Source organism: Hippocampus guttulatus, chromosome 10 (assembly GCF_054856545.1).
Source record: "Hippocampus guttulatus isolate MCC_2025c chromosome 10, RoL_Hgut_1.0, whole genome shotgun sequence".
NCBI classification, from domain to species: domain Eukaryota; kingdom Metazoa; phylum Chordata; class Actinopteri; order Syngnathiformes; family Syngnathidae; genus Hippocampus; species Hippocampus guttulatus.
In genome coordinates, this window is record NC_141270.1 from 4,586,627 (window position 1) to 4,604,656 (window position 18,030).

Below are 18,030 nucleotides of genomic sequence, written 5' to 3' on the forward strand. Positions count from 1 at the left end.
AATGTCATAAAAAATGATGGTCCTGTCATATTTGCTACATGTTGCAGCACTGCTTTCCCAGACAACTTTAAGAGAAAATCTAAGCCATTACTGTATTGTTCAGTTCAGTCCTGTGCAATCCCTTTCCAAGTTGTCCCGGGACACCGTGTCGTACGTATGTGTTATTTGTCGCGACCCTTCCTTGAATAATCTAGTTTTATGCTGCCACAAATAAATAGGTATAATCCTGTTCTGTCCTAGCCCAAAATTTGCTCCTCAATCTTCAGTGTAGCGCAGCCTTCCCAGTCCACATCTATATAAAATCCAGCCCTGTCCTATCCAGACCTGGCCAGTACAATCTTGTCCTACCCCATGCTGTCATTTTTGCTATTTGTTGCGTCCCTTCCCCACACAGTATTGTACTGCCTTCCCAAACCAAATATAGATCAAATCCAATCCTATCCTGTCTTGCTCAATCCTGTCCAAACCTGGCTATTCCAATCCAATCTTGTCCTCCCCCATTTTGTCAGTCTACTACTAAGGTCTTGTACTGCCTTCTCAGACCACATAGGGATAAAATCCTGTTCTGCCCTGGCCTTTCTCACAGGGCGTAACATTGCCTTCTCAGTCCACCTATAGATCCAGTCTAATTCTTTTCCATCCTGTCCTGGCCCATTCAGTCCTGTCCGGTCACATCCTGTCCTGTCCTGCTCTTCACCGTGCTGTCATAGTTGTCATTTGTTGAGTCGCTTTCTCACAGGGTGTAGTGCTGCCATTTCAGACCACATATAGATGAATTTCAGTTTCATCTTGCTGCATCTGGTTGAGTTCTTCCCTCCTCTGTCATAGTTGCTGCTGGTTGAATGCCTTCCACACAGGGTGTAGTACTATTTACCTAGATCACATATAGAGTGGATTCAAGTCAATTCTGCCTTGTCCAATCCAGCTCTATTTTGCCTGCTCCCTTTCGAATTTCTGTCCGTCCGACTGCCTTTCTAAAACATCCATCTCAATAAATAACAACAGAGGAAGTGTATGCAATTCTTCTGTCATACAGCAAAACTGTTTGGGCATGATAAGGCTACCCGTCCATCAAGACTGTATGAGTGCATGGCGGAACCGGACATGTTAAGACCTGTGTGGCATGGATAAAATAACCAAATTGTTGTTGACATTTGTGGAATGCGGTATGGTGAATGAGTCCATTTGGAATCAATGCTGCCACCTAGTGTACATTTGTAGCTGAATCGAGAGAATGCAACTGCCTTCTAAAGAAGCAAACCTAGACGAGTGTGACCGGCCAATACCAATTTCTATCCAGCAGTGGTTCTCAAACCTTTCATCCCGAATACCACCATCAGGACCAGAATTGAAAGAACATACTTGAAGCGTAGTAGGCGTAAGTGTTCATCAACGTGCAACAATAGGATTTTGAAAGTCTTAAAAAGTATCATCAATATTGGTGTAAGCCACGTTACCGTTATGCATGGTTTCAAAACATTAAAACTGCACTTAAATATCGAAAAAATGTCCAGAACAAAAGTTAAAAATTATACCCAAATTAATGTTTGAAAACAAAATTTAAGTCGCTGTAATATTACGCACAGTTTGAACATTTAATTCTTCATGTTGTGAGAGCTTGCTATGCAGAAGCGGATGAACCCAAGGTTGTTTTAAGGTCAATGTGTCTTTTTATTGTGTGCATTTCTGAAAAGAAGCCAATGTTTGGGCACAATATGGATGAGCACGCCCCTCAAACAGCAACACTGTTGGGTATTTTGTCGGGAGACATGTTGTAATAGGTCAGTTTCTTTCCCTGGTTCCTTGTCTTGATGGCGCTGCTGATCTCCTCCAGGCTCTTCCGGAACTTCTCCATGGCCACCTTCACTGGCTTCTCGATGAAGTGCTCGTCGGGGTACATTCCCAAGTAGAGCTAAAAGTACGTGAGAAAACGTGGAGGAAAGTTTATCGTGACAATTCTTTTTTTTCACCGTATTGAGTCAAAATATCGACAAGACTGTCAGCTGCTTTTTGCTACCCAGTTGCTATTTACTCTACAATTGAAAACGTAGCACCCACCTCGTTTTCTTGGTATTGGCTGAGGGCCCAGACGGCCCCCAGGTGCCAGCTGGAGCGTCCTCGGTCCGGCAGGCTGTCGATGATCAGGGTGACGTCGGCCAAACCTTTCTCCGTGGGCGGAGGCTTCCGCATAGTGGACGGAGCGTTGGGAATCCAGGAACACCAGTCGTACTTGATGCGGTCACAAAGAGTTGACAGTTTGTTCATCTGAACACTCGATACCTATGGTATTTTTTGCATTGGCGCTGGATGGAATATTATTCTTATTATTATTATTAATGAGAATTGATCATTAAAAAACATTTTTAACCCAGTAGTTTCATATTTTCCCCTTACATCTTTTTCTTGTTTGAGCAGGCCGACGGGTTTAAAGAATAATCGCTAATAATATTTTTAATGCATATTTTTGTTCCTCAGAATAGAAAATGGGACTTCATCCATAATATCATGATTATACTTTTTTAAATTGTGGTTAAATTCCATGAATTTAAACTACGGTCAAACTATCGAACCATTTATTGCAAGCTAAAAGAAAATCGCCTGACAATGAAGTATTTTGAGTGCACATGCTAATTAAATGAGTGCCTGTTGTGAAAAAGGGTTTGGAACAAACTGGCGGAAATGAACACGTTGACTGGTGCACACCGGATGTAACGAACCGAAATGTACATACTTGTCCAAAGTTGACGGCTGCGTGTTGAGCCGACGCGGTGAACACGATGACGGTTAAGTACTCGATCAGCTCCTCGCGAGATTTCAGCGTCTTTGGGAAATCTGCAAAGAATTGGCATTGGCAAACACATGACGACTACGCAAGCTTGCGCAACACATTCGAGGACGCCGTGACGCTTTTTTTTCTCATGAAGACATTTGAGCTTGTTTGTTCCCGTCGAGCACATTTGACTTTTGAGATTAGATTACGGTTTTACGTACCGCACGTATCCAAATCCTGCATGCCGAAGGTGCGCACGTCTTTAACAAAGGCCTGGATTTCCTCATCCCCCTGCACTTTCTCGTTGCTGGTGTAGTAAACAGCGACCACATCGGATACAAAGCTGCAAAAGACACGTTCGAGTATGAAGTCCAAATAGAGAGGATGTACAAAGTCTACACACCCCTGTTCAAATTCCAGGTTTATATGAAATAAAAAGATGAAACCTGAAGCATTTCAAAACTTATCCACCATTATCCTAACCTATAACCTGTACAACTCAAAACATTTGAATCGGGGAAGTGATGAACAATTGAGATGTGGTTGGTTGTATAAGTGTGCACACCCTCTTATAAGTTTTTAGAATCAGCTAAACACATTTAAACCCACGGTGCTAAATGTGAGTCAGAACTCAGATCATGCCTCCCACCCTTTAAAGTGCCACTGATTAACCCTAAATAAAGTTCAGCTGTTCTAGTAGGCTTTTCCTGACTTTATGGAGACGATCCGAGTCAAGTATGGGCAACCAAATTTTAACTCTGCGAGCACCATTTTTGTTCCTCACCTTTTGGTGGCCTCCCATACCTTGTAGCCATCATCTCTGTAGAAGTAGGTAGGAACCTCCTCCTTGCTCTCCATTCCACGAGATTTGATCATGTCGGGGAAGCAAAGAGACCTGAAGGTCAGGGCTTTCGTGGCCTTCCGAACCAGCTGCATGTGGCCACCTCCGCCTGTGGCGTTCGCCTTGTCGGGCCGGAAGAAACACACATTATTGTTCTTTGAGATCATTTCAAGGAGGGGTTGTCGAGTCGTTTACATGGATGAGAAGCATCATGTTGATGTTCCAACAGACCGGCAGTGGTGTAATTTGGACAATATTTACAAAATGAAAAGCTCTGCCTTTTTTTTTTCTTTCAAGCAAAGTACAAGTGGAAAATCTGGTTTGGGTCCTTTGGTCCAAGAAATAATCCATGTATCCATTTTTATACCCAACTGAGTCATCTACACTTTCCACCTGCACTCCCAAAACAAGTTATGCTAACCCTAACCCTGTCAGGGACAGCGGTGACTACAGTAGACAGCTTATCGTGTTATCAGGTTACAGGGTGCATGAAAGGTTTAAATTGCTTCACTGAAGATGCTCCACACACACCTTGTCAAAGATACCACACTCGCAGATGAGCTGCTCTCTGGCCTTGGTGTTGATAGCGATGGTGAAACGGACATGTGGAATGAGCAACTTGCAGAAGAAAGAGCACATCTGTCGTTAGTTAGTCGCCTTTTCGGCTTACCGCCGGATTCATTGATGAGGGTCTGACCTTAAAAACAGGGTGGACGGCGGGGAGATGCCGGAACATGGCGATCGCAAACATCTCTGAGATCAAATGTGTCCTAAGCAGGTGTGTGACCGTCTGGTGGTGTTGGAAGTCAGCCGAGCGCACCCAGATCTTTGCCAGGAGCCAGTCGTACTGACTGTCTGTGGGCAGGAAGATGGGGTTGTCCTTGCCTGGAGTCTGAGCCAACTGGGGAGACGAGCAAAGGTGAGAAGCGTCGCCAATGTCTTTACTTTCAAATAATGGAAGGACAGTGGGCCCCACTTTTCGTAGGGGATAAGGACCGGGTCAGCCGGCAAATAGTGACAATCCGCATATGAGAGGGGAAAACAATCCTCCATCCTTCCATTAACTTCCCAAGTGTCACGGGCATGCTACAGCCTATCCCAGCTGTCTCCGGGCAGTAAGCGGGAGAGACCTTGAAATGGTTGCCAGCAGACCGCAAAGCACACAACACGCTGACAATCACACCTGTGGACAATTTTGAATATTCCATCAACCTGCCGTGCATCTTTTTGAAATGTGGGAGGAAAACCGGATTACCCGGAGAAAACCCACGCAGACACAGGGACAACATGCAAACTCCACACAGGAAGGCCGGGGCCGGAATTGAACCCTGCTCCTCTACACACCAACCAGTCGACCACCAGGCAGGTCCACTGTACACCACTGGAACAATGAAGAGTGTTGGATTCGGTCTCTTTGGCACACATCTCATAATTCGATAGCGGACTTGAGCTTGGCCGTTAAAACTTTCGACTTGCTTCTAATTGGCCTTCCTTATCTATTGGGAATTTCTCCATTGTGAGACAAAAAAGGTTTTCTGATCGTTTCTTATCTTACTGCAATCTTGGGCACACTTAACTCGTTCACTCCCAAAGACGTTTTTAAACGTCTTTTCAGACTTGGTCCAGAATTGGGTGATACTCAATGAGTTAATAGGTGAATCCTTTTAAGAACGCAGACCTTCCCCAGCTGCCAGACAAGGATGTGCCTGTATAGCATCCTAGCTAATCATATGTGCCATAATGATAAATATATTTTATTTTATCATATAACATAAAAATATCACCGTACCTGTATGGCTATCGGCAGGATCTTGTTCCGGGTGTTCTTGTACAAAAGACAGATGGGAGCTGCCAAGTACTGCAGGGTGCACGGATCTGTGCAGTTCGGTCGGATGCCGTCTAACACTTCGTAGTCCACCATGTAGATGTTACCCGCCTTGAAGCGCGGCAGTCACATGACCGGTCAGACAACAAGGCGGCAGGCACGCGACCGAAATCATCAGCAAATGTGATCGTTATTCTACCTTCACTTCCTCTTCCAGGGTCAAATGTCTCTCCAGGCTAACCGCAACCATGTCATTGGTGACGGGAAACTTGTCGGGAAGTTTGGTGAGCTTTTGGATGACGACGGGATTGCAGCCGTTCAGGAATTGGTAACCGAACATGAAATCCTCTTTCCAGTGTTGCATCACATACTCTGAAGGGTATGTGTGGAAAATAAAGACGTGAAAAGAGCAAAGTAAGAAACCGCTCAAAAGACAATTCCGAGGCTCACCTGAGATGGTGTTTTTGATTCGCAAAAAGATCTTCTCAAAATCGGCAAAGTCGCTCCAGGACGTCTGGAACATGTGCATGAAGTGGTTCACGAACAGGTTCTCGATTCTGGAAATGTATTTATGATGATCCGTTCACTGTGTGTTGTACATGTCAACTGCAGGAGGTGAATGTAAAACTTTTTTGGTGGGTTGTTTTTTTCGGGCAACTGCATTCAATCCATTCACACAAAATGCTGAAATACCATCGTGGTCCTGTTTTACAAAAAAGGCAATTAGAGGCAATACAAACGCTTTGCTGTAGTTCAGTATGAAATCCACTCCCTTCTCACTGTCAAACTGGATGTCCCGGGGCAAATCCTGGTGTCTGCCGGCATCTATACTCATCGGAAAGCCGGGCTGCCACTCCGTCCATCTAAGGTACAAAACTTCTGTTAAACACGGAACAAGACGGCCCCGGTGAATGACTTCGTGGTCCGATAAGACACACCTGTAGGCTTTCTGCCTCATTTCCAGCTCGTTCTTTCTGTGCTGCTTGACCAGGCTGGTCTTATCATCCTGAGGCAGGTGAGCTAACCAAACCAAAAGGATGGAATGAAACGAATGAGTTGGCCTAACCCGCTGCGAGTTTGTGACTCTTACCTCGTCCGTCCCGCAGCACCACTTCCTTGTCATCCACCAGCCAGCGGTAACATGGGAACTCCACGTTGTCTCCGCTCGGGGTCTTGACTGAGATGTAGCTGCAGTACCAGTCGTCTTGGACCCAGTACTTCCTCTTCTCCAGCTTCACCAACGCAAGCTCGCCCAAGTTCTCATCCGCCCTCAGCAGGTAGGAATCCACCTGCGAGCAATTCGGTTTGTGTGGGTTGGGAAAAACTAGAATCGGTCTCTACTTGTTGTTTCAGCTGCTCTCTAGGAGAACTCTTTTTAAACGGAAGACGAGGGGATGATCCTTTCTGGAAGTGTTGGGGTAAACGGACAAAGGAGTAAAGTGGTTCTAAAGTGAGGTTCCAGAGCCAGAGACATTCCGAAAGGTAAGTGTCTGGGTAGCAGGGGTTCCATGTTGCCTCGTTGGACTCAGGCCAGAAAATAAAATGACCAGGAGGAACTGCCATGTGGGCTCAGTGGTGGCAAGAACAGACCCAAGGGTTTGGTCTGCTTGGATCTGGGGATTTGGGAACATAGTTTATCTCCCAGCAAATTGCAGTCACCATAGATTAAATGTGAACGTATGCAACAGAATAGCCTCTGGGACTAAATTCTTGGCTAAAAGTTTGGAATCTCTTCATGTCCATGAATGCTTCTTGTGGTAAGAGGCGTGGATGGCATGGAGTTCCTGTCGGGGAGGTTGATTATAGATTGTTCTCTGTTTACTGAAGAACAACCTTCCCGTCAAAGATTAATCATTGACTTCATGGTCATCCACTGGGATGGGTTAGGGTTAGGTGCGCAAAGCCGCAAGAAGCTTATCTGAGATGCGGCTCCAAGTCTATGCTTGACGTGTGGGTCATGAAGCTAGCGAATATATATATATATATATATATATATATATATATACACAGTATATATAAATAGCTAGCGAGCTAGCTAGCTATATATCTTGACTTTGGCGCACCTCTTCACGCATGAGCTCGCCCATCTCCCATGCCCTGCCAGAATCAGCCCCGATATGTTTTTGCCATGATCGATGCTCTCTCCGAAACTGGTTACGAGGCCAACTAGCCTCCATCTCACATGTTCAGCCCTTTCCTACATTTTTTTTCTCTTACCCGATGGTGCCTTCCTCGACCGTGTGCTTGCATTTTCTTTGGTAGGTTCAACGACAGACAACGCTATGACTTGGTCAAGGTGTGCAATGGGTCGGGTAAAATGTCATCACTGACTCTTCCATGGTAGCTTCCTCTTTTAACATTAGAACCATGATGTCTACGTATACCGTGTAGCAGATGTATATTTGACTCTGTTGTGTCCGCGTAAAGACTCACTTACCGCGCCCCTCTCAAAATCATTGTACAGAGGCTTGTCCAGCAGAGTCCTCTCACTGCATCTCTCGGTGCCCACCAGCGTTATGTAGATGTAGTCATCCGTCCCTGCAAACCACTGGCTCCCCGTGGCGATGGTCACTGTGTACGACGGCATTGATGGAAAGACTCCAAAAAACACTCTCCTGGATTAAAATGATGAATTCCGTTGCCCATTAACTTCAGTCTAAGTGGTCACCGTTGGTTAGGTTCCAAAAAGTTCACTTCTCATTTTTTTTCCGATGTCTTCACTTCTCTTACACAAAGGCCACAAGAATGTGTAACTTGGTGAAGCAGATGTGGGCGGTGCGCTATGGGAACTACAGAGACGCTCCCTGCCCTTGTTTACCTGGGGGCATATTTTTCCTTTTACAAACCAAAACAGTAAAATGGATGTGCTTGATTGAAGCCTCATATGAGGCGTCAAATTTACTAGTCAAATCTGCACATGACACTGAACAATGCCTGGTAGTATGCGCTAGGCAAATATCACAGTACAGTCAGTGACCTCCCTTTTTTTTTTTCTTTGCATTACGGGCTTGACCATAATTAACTTTTCCCGTACACGGTGAACCCTCATGAACCCCACGGCATACATTTCAAAACCACCCACTTAGAGTGAAAATCTGTAATATAGGAGACCGTGTTTAAAAGTTTTTTGCTTTTTAACTTACATACTTTAGACGCATTTCATTCAAAAAAATAAATAAATTACTTTTTGAAGAATCCATAGTACGGTATGTTTTCTGTCTCTTGCTTGCAGTGTCTCTAATTAGAGGCGCTGTCAATCCCAGTAGAAGTCTACTGTAGAGCTCACATATGAAACAGAAAATTAAATATGAACACTAAAATGTGAATTAAATCATGTAATTTTGTCTTATAAGACGCTGGTAGCTTAATGCTAACACATAATTGGAAGAAATTTCATCTGTGCTGTATTTTCCACATACAGTACATTTGACAATAAAGTTTATCCAATCCAATAATGCAAAATGCCATGGACAGGCTAACGACTAGCATGGAATGTTGCAGCCCAACGCGGTAATACTGTACATCAAATTCTAACTTCCCTGTATACTCGGGGTTGGGGTGGGAGTAAAGGATCGCTTAAAAAGATATGCCATATAGCGTAGGAGTCAACCATGAACCACGATATACCGGGGCACATGTGGTCTAAAGACTTCAAGCAAGAAGACACAGTTGAGTATGGCGTTAGCAAGGTGATATTTAATATCATGTCCTGATTTTAAAAATACACATAAGCCAAACAGAGAAAGAAAATACAATATGGACATCCAAAGGCATTTTTATATTTGTTCAGTCACTTCTCGAAACATGACTCACATCAAGTAGCCAAGCACATTGTACAAATATGTGATATAATGTAGAGAATATTTACGAGTAATGAGTTTCTATTGCTGACATTGTGTTTCTGTTGCTAGACTAAAATTTTGGAGTGGCGCTAGCAGAAATTCCCCAAATTCACTTGAATTTTTCAAAAATACTTGTTTGCCAACCATTGTTCCACAAAAGCTCAAATGTACCGTGAGAAATTACCTTATTTCACTTTTTATTTTGGTCCGAAAATTATTTAATGCAAATTATGAATGCAGATTTATATCCCAGCGACATACATAGAGTAGAAGTGAAAGGCAGGACAATTAAATGCTCGACCACTAGATGGCAGAAAATACATAACTGCTGTTGTTTCTACGTCCTGTGACGTTTCCGTTTGGTGAAAGCCATGACATTTTTCGAATGTAAAACATCTATCGAGGGTTGCTAAAAGTTAAGGGGAAAAAACGGTGAAACTAAATCGCCAAGACTGATAATCATTTCCAATATTTGTCATGAAAAGAAAAATACCCCGCAGGCCTGTTTTCAATTTACGTTAGATTACGTAAACAGAATTATTCCACACGTATTCGGTTTTATTTACATGACTTTTTTCAGCTATAACTGTAAACCACATCATTTCTGTCAGCAGAGCCACCACCCAGTGGCGACATGAAGCTAAATCAATAAATAACAGAAGTAAAAGGTAAACAGTTAAAAGTGCAATTTTCCCTCCTATCAGAACATCGCCCGATCCCGACTTGTCTGATCTACATTCAACAGAGAATCAAATATGGACATCAACAAGAATATCAGAGCACACAGAATTGCGAGTGATTATAAGCACACGTTAAACATCTGTGTCCATAACAAAAAATAAAAAAACAATAATATCACTATACTGTTTAAAGTTTGGCATAAGACAATGAAAGATGATTCACAAACTGATCAGATTTTAAGAGGCATTAAAAAAAAAAGGCAGAGACATAAAGAAAGAAAAACAGGACAAGGCATATATGCCACTCGCACCCCTTATATATTTATAAAGCCCTGAATCCTAAGTCATGCAATCTTAACATCAGCTTTCAGTGTATTATACTCATCCCAAAAATCCAAAGAAATGTGTGGATTTCATGTTACTCTGTAACGGTAGAAATATAGTTAATCAGTTGCTCATTTTACGCTTCTTTCCAGCTGCCGGTTATATACACGCTTGTAACGGGAGGTACAGTGGTACACCGACTTAAGAGGTTTTTGGGATACAAGCCGTCGCCTGAATGTTTTTGCCCGGAACTGTGAGCAAAAATTTGAGTGCCAAACGCTAGAACGCGTAAACAATTCATCAAAAAAAAAGAGGTGAAGGGCTTGCTTCAAGCTTTTTACTGCCACTCCCTGTTGAAATTGAGTGTAAAACTAAACACAAAAGAAAAAGAATCACTGTACACACAGTGCATTCAACCCAGCCACGTCACTTATGTACTGGCAAAAAGCTAACACAATGCAAAAGGCCATAGGCAGGCTAACGAAACTCGCATCAATTTGTCTGTTATAAACCTATGCGAATGATATTTGAAATACAACAGGCAATATGACAATACTTGAGGCATACATTCTTTATCCTCTCCTGCAGCTTATGAGTCGCCGAGTTTTCTTCCGGTGTACATCTGCATCATCGTGCCCCCTGGGGGCGAAGGAATTAAAGCAATGAATCGTAATGCAAAAATATTGGAATTTTTGATCCTTAAAAACCACGTTCTAAATATTTTGTTGCTGTGGTCATTTTAAGACGTACCAAGTAAGCATCGGCGCGAGTCAGATGAGTGACACGGCCGCTAGTTGAGGTGGAGGAGTTGCTTCATGAATTCGTAAGTGGTGAAGGCCACAGCCTGAGAGGGGATGCAGCGGATGTAGTTGAGCGACAGGCCTCGGTAGAGGCCATTCTTGACCCCGTACTCCTTGTAGACGTAAGATAGGGTCTTGCTCAGGGAGCTGTTCGGGGCACAAGAGATGCATATGCAAATAGTTGTTTTAACTGAAAGCGAGCTTGAGATCCACTGTCGCTTGAGTGAAGTGGGGGGGGTGGGGGGTCTGGTGGTACGTACACACACTTGTGTCCGTCAGGAAGCACGGATCCGAGCTGCATCCTTCGCCGTGCCACATCTAAGGGATAGCTAGTGGGACCAAAACAACCCCAAAACATTTTAGATGCTAGTAGGCCACATATCAGGGGAAAGTCGTCCAGTCGTGCTTACGATATCGTCTGAGCGATGGCACCGGCAACGCCTCCGCACAACAAGTTGACTTTGGTTTTAAGAACCAGAACGTCTGGGTTGTCCGACGACGGGCGTCCCAGCGTCTCTGGGAAATGTTTCAAACCGAGGATTTTCAAGGTCCCGAAGGTGAAGAAGGAGAAACCTGAAGCATCAAAACACACCATCAAGCAAGCAGGAGGAGAGTGGAGTGCTGCTCTGCAACTAAATACTTCAGGTACATTTTTTTGGCCTACATTCAGATGATTTTGTTTCTATGTACACATCCTTCAAGCAATTTAAACCAATCCCGACATCAAGACATTGAGCTCATTCGGTAGATCTTGTAAAACTGTTTTTTCATGTCGCTTGAACACCCCGCTGCTTTCACAGACATATATTGACAACAGCCATCACCTGCATAAGGGGCCATTCCAATGAGGGTTGGGGTGAGTCCCCGATAGAAGCCCAAGAATCCCCCCTCCTGTGGCAAAATACAAACGGTGATAAAACATTTGCGACCATGTCTTCGGCACGTGTTTATACACCAGTAGCTCACATTCAGATAGATGGTGTGGAATGCATTGATGATTCCGGTGTAGCGATGGTCCCCGGTCACCTGGAAGGCCAGTCTGGCTCGAACCATGTCCAATGGATAAGTGCATATCACCGCTGTCATACCTGACAAGACGGGGGTGAGGCATTTAATTTAAAAAAAAAAAAACCCTCTACCAATGAATTAAGCCATACAACAGCAAATTTCCACTAGGTGGAGTCAAAGTGATAATTTGATTGCTTGCCAGCCAATCGTGGGAGACGCATAGACAAAAGAAATCATGTCAAGGGACAATTTAGAGTGATCAATTAACCTACCGCGCATGTTTTTGGAATGTGGGAGATCCCCATTTTAAGGAGCTAACGTCATACCAAAAATGTTTTCAAACCTACCTGCCATGGAACCGGCCATGAGGCGGTGAATATGTCCGGAGATCCCAAGTTGTTTACTAAGCAGCTGTTGAGCAAGTGAAAATGCATGCAGGAGGTGCAAGTTGTCATTCGAGGCCAAGGGCATCCCATTTACTGACATTTTTACCCCACACTAGAGGAAGGACCATACCTTTTTATAATTATCAAAGGCCATGAATTGGATCGCACCGTAAGGAAATATCCTCACCATCATCGCACCATTACCCTTGTACAAGCCGCGGAAGCCTTCTTTTTTTGGCACAGCTTTTAGAGTGGAAAACACGCCTGAAATCGAAAGAGGCGCAATGAAGTCCACAATTATCGGGCGACGCTAAATGAATTCAAATTACGATTTGTCTACATATTACCCAGGTGTTTGTAGTGGGGATTCTGGGCCTGAAGCAGAATCTTTACCCGGTCTAGAGGAGCGATTGTAGACTTGGCACAGCATCCTGCGACACCTACGGCAGAGAAGTAACTGAATAAACAAGGTTCTCCACCAAAGAAACAAAGAAATTCCTTTCATATTGTGAACTCTTGACTTTTTAACTGCTCGTATTTGTGACTCTAAAGTGCCTGCTCACCCTATTACCCTTCAAGCAACAGATATTTGAACAGAAGCAACACGTGTAGCCAGATAATTTAATACTCATAGGCAGATGTTCTTTATCCTCTGCATTGAAAGACCAATATTATTGCAGTCTATTGAGGCGCCATGACAGTCTTCATGTGCAGCTGTATGGCATACTGCTCCCAGGAGGCAAAGGAGAATACACCAAAAGAGGCAGCACAATGCCTGCTAAATTGACGAAACAAATGTGGCAAAAACTGTTTAATTATTTCCATTTTATTTAAGAATGTTTTTATAAAGTGCAATCTTCAAAAAGCGACGATAATTTACAAGTTGAATTCAGCAGCATGGCTGGAGAGCGCTTCCTCCACAAATGAAAACACAGTTGACACTTTTTCTGTCTTTATAAGCGCTTGCTTTTTGTCCTTCACCCTGAGCTCGTAGTAGCGCTCGCCTTGTCTTAACCCCCTAGCACTGCCTTGAGCTGTCATGGCAGCAGAGCGTATACTCGGCATTGGCCTACCAGTCGGGAGAGCAGTGAAATTGTGAGGGGGGAAAAATGCACATCAACAAATACGACATGTCCGTGTTAACGTTGTTAACATATAACTGTGGCATTTTTAATAGTGTTGTGACTTGTATGAGGTTTATACTGGATTGACATTATGTCATGTGAAAATACTTTTTAAGAATAGAGTGCAAACATTTTCGTGTTTGTGAAAATGGTTGGTTTGCAATGGAGAGACAGCGTAGAGGGACAGACGGTAGATAGCGAAAACAGGACAACGTTGTTGAGGGATGAGCGAACAAAGGGCACAACAACAGTCTAGCAACAACAATATGAATCACGTGACCAGAGCCCCAACAATACTGGTCCACTGCAATTTATTTTTTTTTAAACAGGAAACATCGAGCAAGCCGGGAAGCAAATTTGATCATGGTGCCCCGAAATGACATGTCTAAATAACAATCATGTGTCACGACCTACCTCCAGCAACAAAAGAGCGGAGCCAATAGTGGTCTATTCGCGCTTTAGTGCTGCTTAAGCCTGGAGGTGTGGGGACAGGAGCAGCAGCAGCCTCCGATGTCATCCTGGATGCTCACAAATCCACCTCATGCATCGCTACCAAGAAAAAATAGACATATCATTATTTATATATTGGTCATCAGCAAAGGCATTGCCCAACATTCTTGGATTTTGGGATGTGTCGAGTAAAATCCATCCATTGTATGTACTATAAAATACTGCACTGTACTTACGACTTGAAATTCTGTACATACACCGTTAATAGCAATGGAATAAATGTTCCGTCAGTAAAATGACTTTGCCGTCGACTTGTTCCTGGACACGACGCTAGCTCACACGACACGCGAGCGTACCAAATATTAGTGTCGCTAAACATTCATGATCTGAGAACATAACCTATCGAATAAGAAGATATGCCGATGTTTCCGATGTTCACGTAATGCTAAACAAGAGCTGGAGTGCCCTTCGCACTTGCTTGACAAGCGCTCGCTGGTGACGTGGCTGACGTCAGTATCACGCGCCATATTGGAGTGGTGTTTCCGTCAATCTACATGGCAACGATCATCTCTGTTTTTAATAGAGCAAGACGAGAATATAATTTAGTTCCTAGCCATAGCGAAGTTTCCAAAGTTCACGTAGTACTTAACAAGGAGAAGGATGGCCTCCGTTCTTGGTCTACGAGCGCACGCTAATGACGTAGAAGACGTCAATTGAGCGCGCCACAGTGAACCAACGTTTCCGTTCCAAAACCTGACACTTTAATCGACATGGCAGCGACCGCCTCTGTGTTTAATACAGCAAGACGCGGCTCAAAATTAGGTTCTGAGCATCAAGGCGGCGACGTTATTCAGGTGGAAGCCCGGGAGGATGAAGAGCAGTGCATTAAGCTGGCGGAGATCCTTGAGCTTCTTTTGGCTGCCGGATATTTTCGGGCCCGCATCAAGGGACTGTCATCTTTTGATAAGGTGGTCGGCGGAATGACTTGGTGCATCACTACGTGTAACTATGACATTGACGTTGATCTTCTTTTTCAAGAAAACTCAACCATCGGCCAGAAAATAGCTTTGACTGAGAAAATTGTGTCCGTTTTGCCAAAAATGAAATGTCCTCATCTCCTGGAGCCTCATCAAATCCAAGGGCTTGATTTTATTCATATTTTTCCAGTGATACAGTGGCTAGTGAAGCGGGCCATCGAGACTAGAGAGCAAATGGGCGATTACGTTAGAGCCTACTCCATATCTCAGTTCCAGAAGGCCTTCAACCTTCCAGAGGATGAAGACTTCCATCAAAGAAGAGACAAGGCAGTGGGAGCAGTTCTTGATATCCTGGAAGTATACAAACCACAGAGAAAATACAGAAGGCAAAAGGAGGCAGGGGAACTACTGGATGAGGAGTCCAAGGTTCACTCTACATTGCTGGAATATGGCAGGCAATATGGATTCAGCAAACAAGATAAGTCAGGTGAAAAAATGGCTTTGACAACGAAAGACTCTGTGAAACAGTTGTCAGAGGAAGAAGTTCAGTGGGCGGCAGAGGAGAAGCGGATCAAAAGTCTGATGAACACAATGGCTGCCATGGCCAATCTAGAGGGCCAGCTGACAGCACGCACGGTGGGGGATATTGTGGGACAGCGGTCTGAAGAGATCAAACAGATCGCTTCTGAGTATGCTGAGAAACACATGGAGGCATCAGAGGACTCTTCGGAGTGGTATGGCCCACTTCACCAACACCTCAGAGCTGTTGCCTCTCTGAACAAACAGATCCAGCAGATGATTAACCAGCGTGCTGAGCTAGAAGCCCAGCATGCCGAAGTTAAGAAAGGCTGCGATGAAGCCAAGATGAAGCTGACCGAGGTCACCGAGCGGTCGGATAGACTGATGAATGAGGTGATGATTTTCGAGGACGTGGAACGTCAGGCTGACCACAACATGCTCGAGAAGCTGAGGTCTCTGGTAACATCGAATGAAAACTTGAAACTTCAAGAGCAGGAGTTTCGTACCCACTGTAAAGATGAGATGGTCCGCCTGCAGCAGAGTATTGAAAATTTAAGCGCAGCATCCGGAGTTGGTACAGAGGAGGAGAAGGAGAGAAACCAATTGATTGACAAACAGCATAATGCGGATAGAGAGAAGCTACAGAAGGTCCGTCTGCTTATGGCTAGGAGGAATCGTGACATCGCCGTTTTGCAGAGAAAGATCGATGAGGTGCCTTGCCGTGCAGAACTCGCACAGTACCAGAAGAGATTCATTGAGCTCTATTGCCAAGTTTCTGCAACGCACAAAGAGACCAAACAGTTCTTCACCTTGTATAATACATTGGATGACCAAAAAGTTTATCTCGAGAAGGAGGTTAATTTGCTGAATTCCATTCACGACAACTTCCAACAAGCCATGTCCTCTTCAGCCGCAAAGGAACAGTTCCTCAGACAGATGGAGCAGATCGTGGAGGGAATCGGACAGAGTCGTATCAAGATGGAGAAGAAAAAGCAGGAGAACAAAATGAGGAGAGATCAGCTGAATGACAAATACCTGGAGCTGCTCGACATCCAGAGGCTTTATTTCCAAACAGTCAAAGACTTTCAAGAAGAATGCCGAAAGAACGAAATGCTGCTGTCCAAGTTGAGAGCAAAAGGAGCATCTTAGGTATATTGCTGGAGGTAAACAATGAGATTATATTAGCGCGCAGTCTTTGCAAACGCAATAAAACCGATAAATGTACGTATTCTGAACAATGAACAAATCTGATGATGCTGTACAGATTCTGAACCGACTGACCGGGACAAGATCCGATGTCGGCCACGTTCGTGGAGGCCTTGTTATGGATAATTCTGCATCGACCGACTGGGCCCACTGAGTTTTGAGGAGGGGCCGCTTCAAAGGAGTCTTTCTGCAGCGCTTCATCTTATTAAATCGCTACTCACACTATTCTAGTTAACATTGTGTAATTTCAAATTATGCAGCCACGTTATCCTGTAAGAGGGATTCCCCCATCTTCCCCATGGTTCTTTGTCACCTGGCTTGTGAAGTCTTTTGAGTTGTATGTATACATATATAATGTAACTTGACTTGCCCCCCCAGGCCCCCAATAGTGATATTGTTCTTGTAATATTAAAATCTATATACCATTGGCTCAAAAAGTACCCAAAAATGATGTCACAGTTTCTCAATGCTCAGGTAAGTACCAATCACGATTATGATTCAGCAATCACGACTCACCTGTTTTCTGAATTTGATCATTTGACATTCGCATGCCCGAATGTTCTTGCGATGGATTAAAATGGGTAGATTTTGCTATTTAATTCATATTCGACAAACACAATCAGAATACAGTTTTTTGACTAGTGGGGCTGCATCGAGCATAATCTTGTAACAAAAACTTGTGACTTGACTTCCATTTTTAAAACAATACGACTATTTTAAAAGTGCAACTTTGTGTCTTTAAAACATTTAATTCACCCACTTTTTCCCCAAGATGTGTTGTTTAATTCTCATACAACATCCATCCATCCATCCATTTTCCGAACCGCTTGATCCGCACTAGGGTTGCGGGGGGTGCTGGAGCCTATCCCAGCCGTCTTCGGGCAGTAGGCGGGGACACCCTGAATCAGTTGCCAGCCAATCGCAGGGCACACAGAGACGAACAACCATTCACGCCCACACTCACACCTAGGGACAATTCAGAGCGTCCAATCAGCCTGCCATGCATGTTTTTGGAATGTGGGAGGAAACCGGAGCACCCGGAGAAAACCCACGCAGACCCGGGGAGAACATGCAAACTCCACACAGGGAGGCCGGAGCTGGAATTGAACCCGGTACCTCTGCACTGTGAAGCCGACGTGCTAACCACTGGACTGCCGGGCCGCCCGCCTCATATAACATTTTCTAAAGAATTGGACTTTTCTCGAAGATCATTTTTTCTCTTGAGACTACACACCTATTAATCTTCAAATTTTCTCACAAATATATTTTTGATCTAGA

At 44.1% G+C, this 18,030-nt stretch overlaps 3 protein-coding genes across 5 annotated transcripts; 1 reads left to right on the forward strand and 2 right to left on the reverse strand.

Moving 5' to 3' along the window:
• Window positions 1–1,647: 1,647 nt before the first annotated feature.
• LOC147198970 (polyunsaturated fatty acid 5-lipoxygenase-like) lies at window positions 1,648–8,249 on the reverse strand. 2 transcript variants are annotated; one of them, XM_086121723.1, is made up of 14 exons: window positions 7,874–8,244; window positions 6,527–6,725; window positions 6,375–6,456; window positions 6,177–6,299; window positions 5,887–5,993; window positions 5,636–5,808; window positions 5,401–5,547; window positions 4,309–4,512; window positions 4,143–4,229; window positions 3,555–3,733; window positions 2,992–3,113; window positions 2,732–2,832; window positions 2,059–2,229; window positions 1,648–1,912 (listed from the first exon to the last, which is right to left on the reverse strand). In XM_086121723.1, exons 1-14 carry the CDS (start codon window positions 8,021–8,023, stop codon window positions 1,733–1,735), a joined length of 2,025 nt encoding a protein of 674 aa, XP_085977849.1. In that variant the 5' UTR covers window positions 8,024–8,244; the 3' UTR covers window positions 1,648–1,732. The 2 variants fall into 2 exon arrangements, with proteins under 2 accessions (XP_085977849.1, XP_085977848.1); XM_086121722.1 differs by having other exon boundaries at window positions 6,177–6,456; window positions 7,874–8,249.
• On the forward strand, window positions 6,568–17,511 carry ccdc93 (CCC complex scaffolding subunit CCDC93). Of its 2 annotated transcripts, XM_086121726.1 has the most exons (5): window positions 6,568–6,713; window positions 6,790–6,918; window positions 11,631–11,727; window positions 15,218–16,709; window positions 16,811–17,511. In XM_086121726.1, exon 4 carries the CDS (start codon window positions 15,262–15,264, stop codon window positions 16,693–16,695), a length of 1,434 nt encoding a protein of 477 aa, XP_085977852.1. In that variant the 5' UTR covers window positions 6,568–6,713; window positions 6,790–6,918; window positions 11,631–11,727; window positions 15,218–15,261; the 3' UTR covers window positions 16,696–16,709; window positions 16,811–17,511. The 2 variants fall into 2 exon arrangements, with proteins under 2 accessions (XP_085977852.1, XP_085977851.1); XM_086121725.1 differs by lacking the exons at window positions 6,568–6,713; window positions 6,790–6,918; window positions 11,631–11,727 and having other exon boundaries at window positions 14,675–16,709.
• slc25a16 (solute carrier family 25 member 16) lies at window positions 9,111–14,149 on the reverse strand. The gene is made up of 10 exons (XM_086121732.1): window positions 14,015–14,149; window positions 12,824–12,916; window positions 12,607–12,740; window positions 12,438–12,501; window positions 12,049–12,170; window positions 11,907–11,973; window positions 11,493–11,655; window positions 11,343–11,411; window positions 11,033–11,229; window positions 9,111–10,921 (listed from the first exon to the last, which is right to left on the reverse strand). The coding sequence occupies exons 1-9, from the start codon at window positions 14,115–14,117 to the stop codon at window positions 11,073–11,075; spliced, it is 972 nt and encodes a 323-aa protein (XP_085977858.1). The 5' UTR covers window positions 14,118–14,149; the 3' UTR covers window positions 9,111–10,921; window positions 11,033–11,072.
• Window positions 17,512–18,030: the final 519 nt, after the last annotated feature.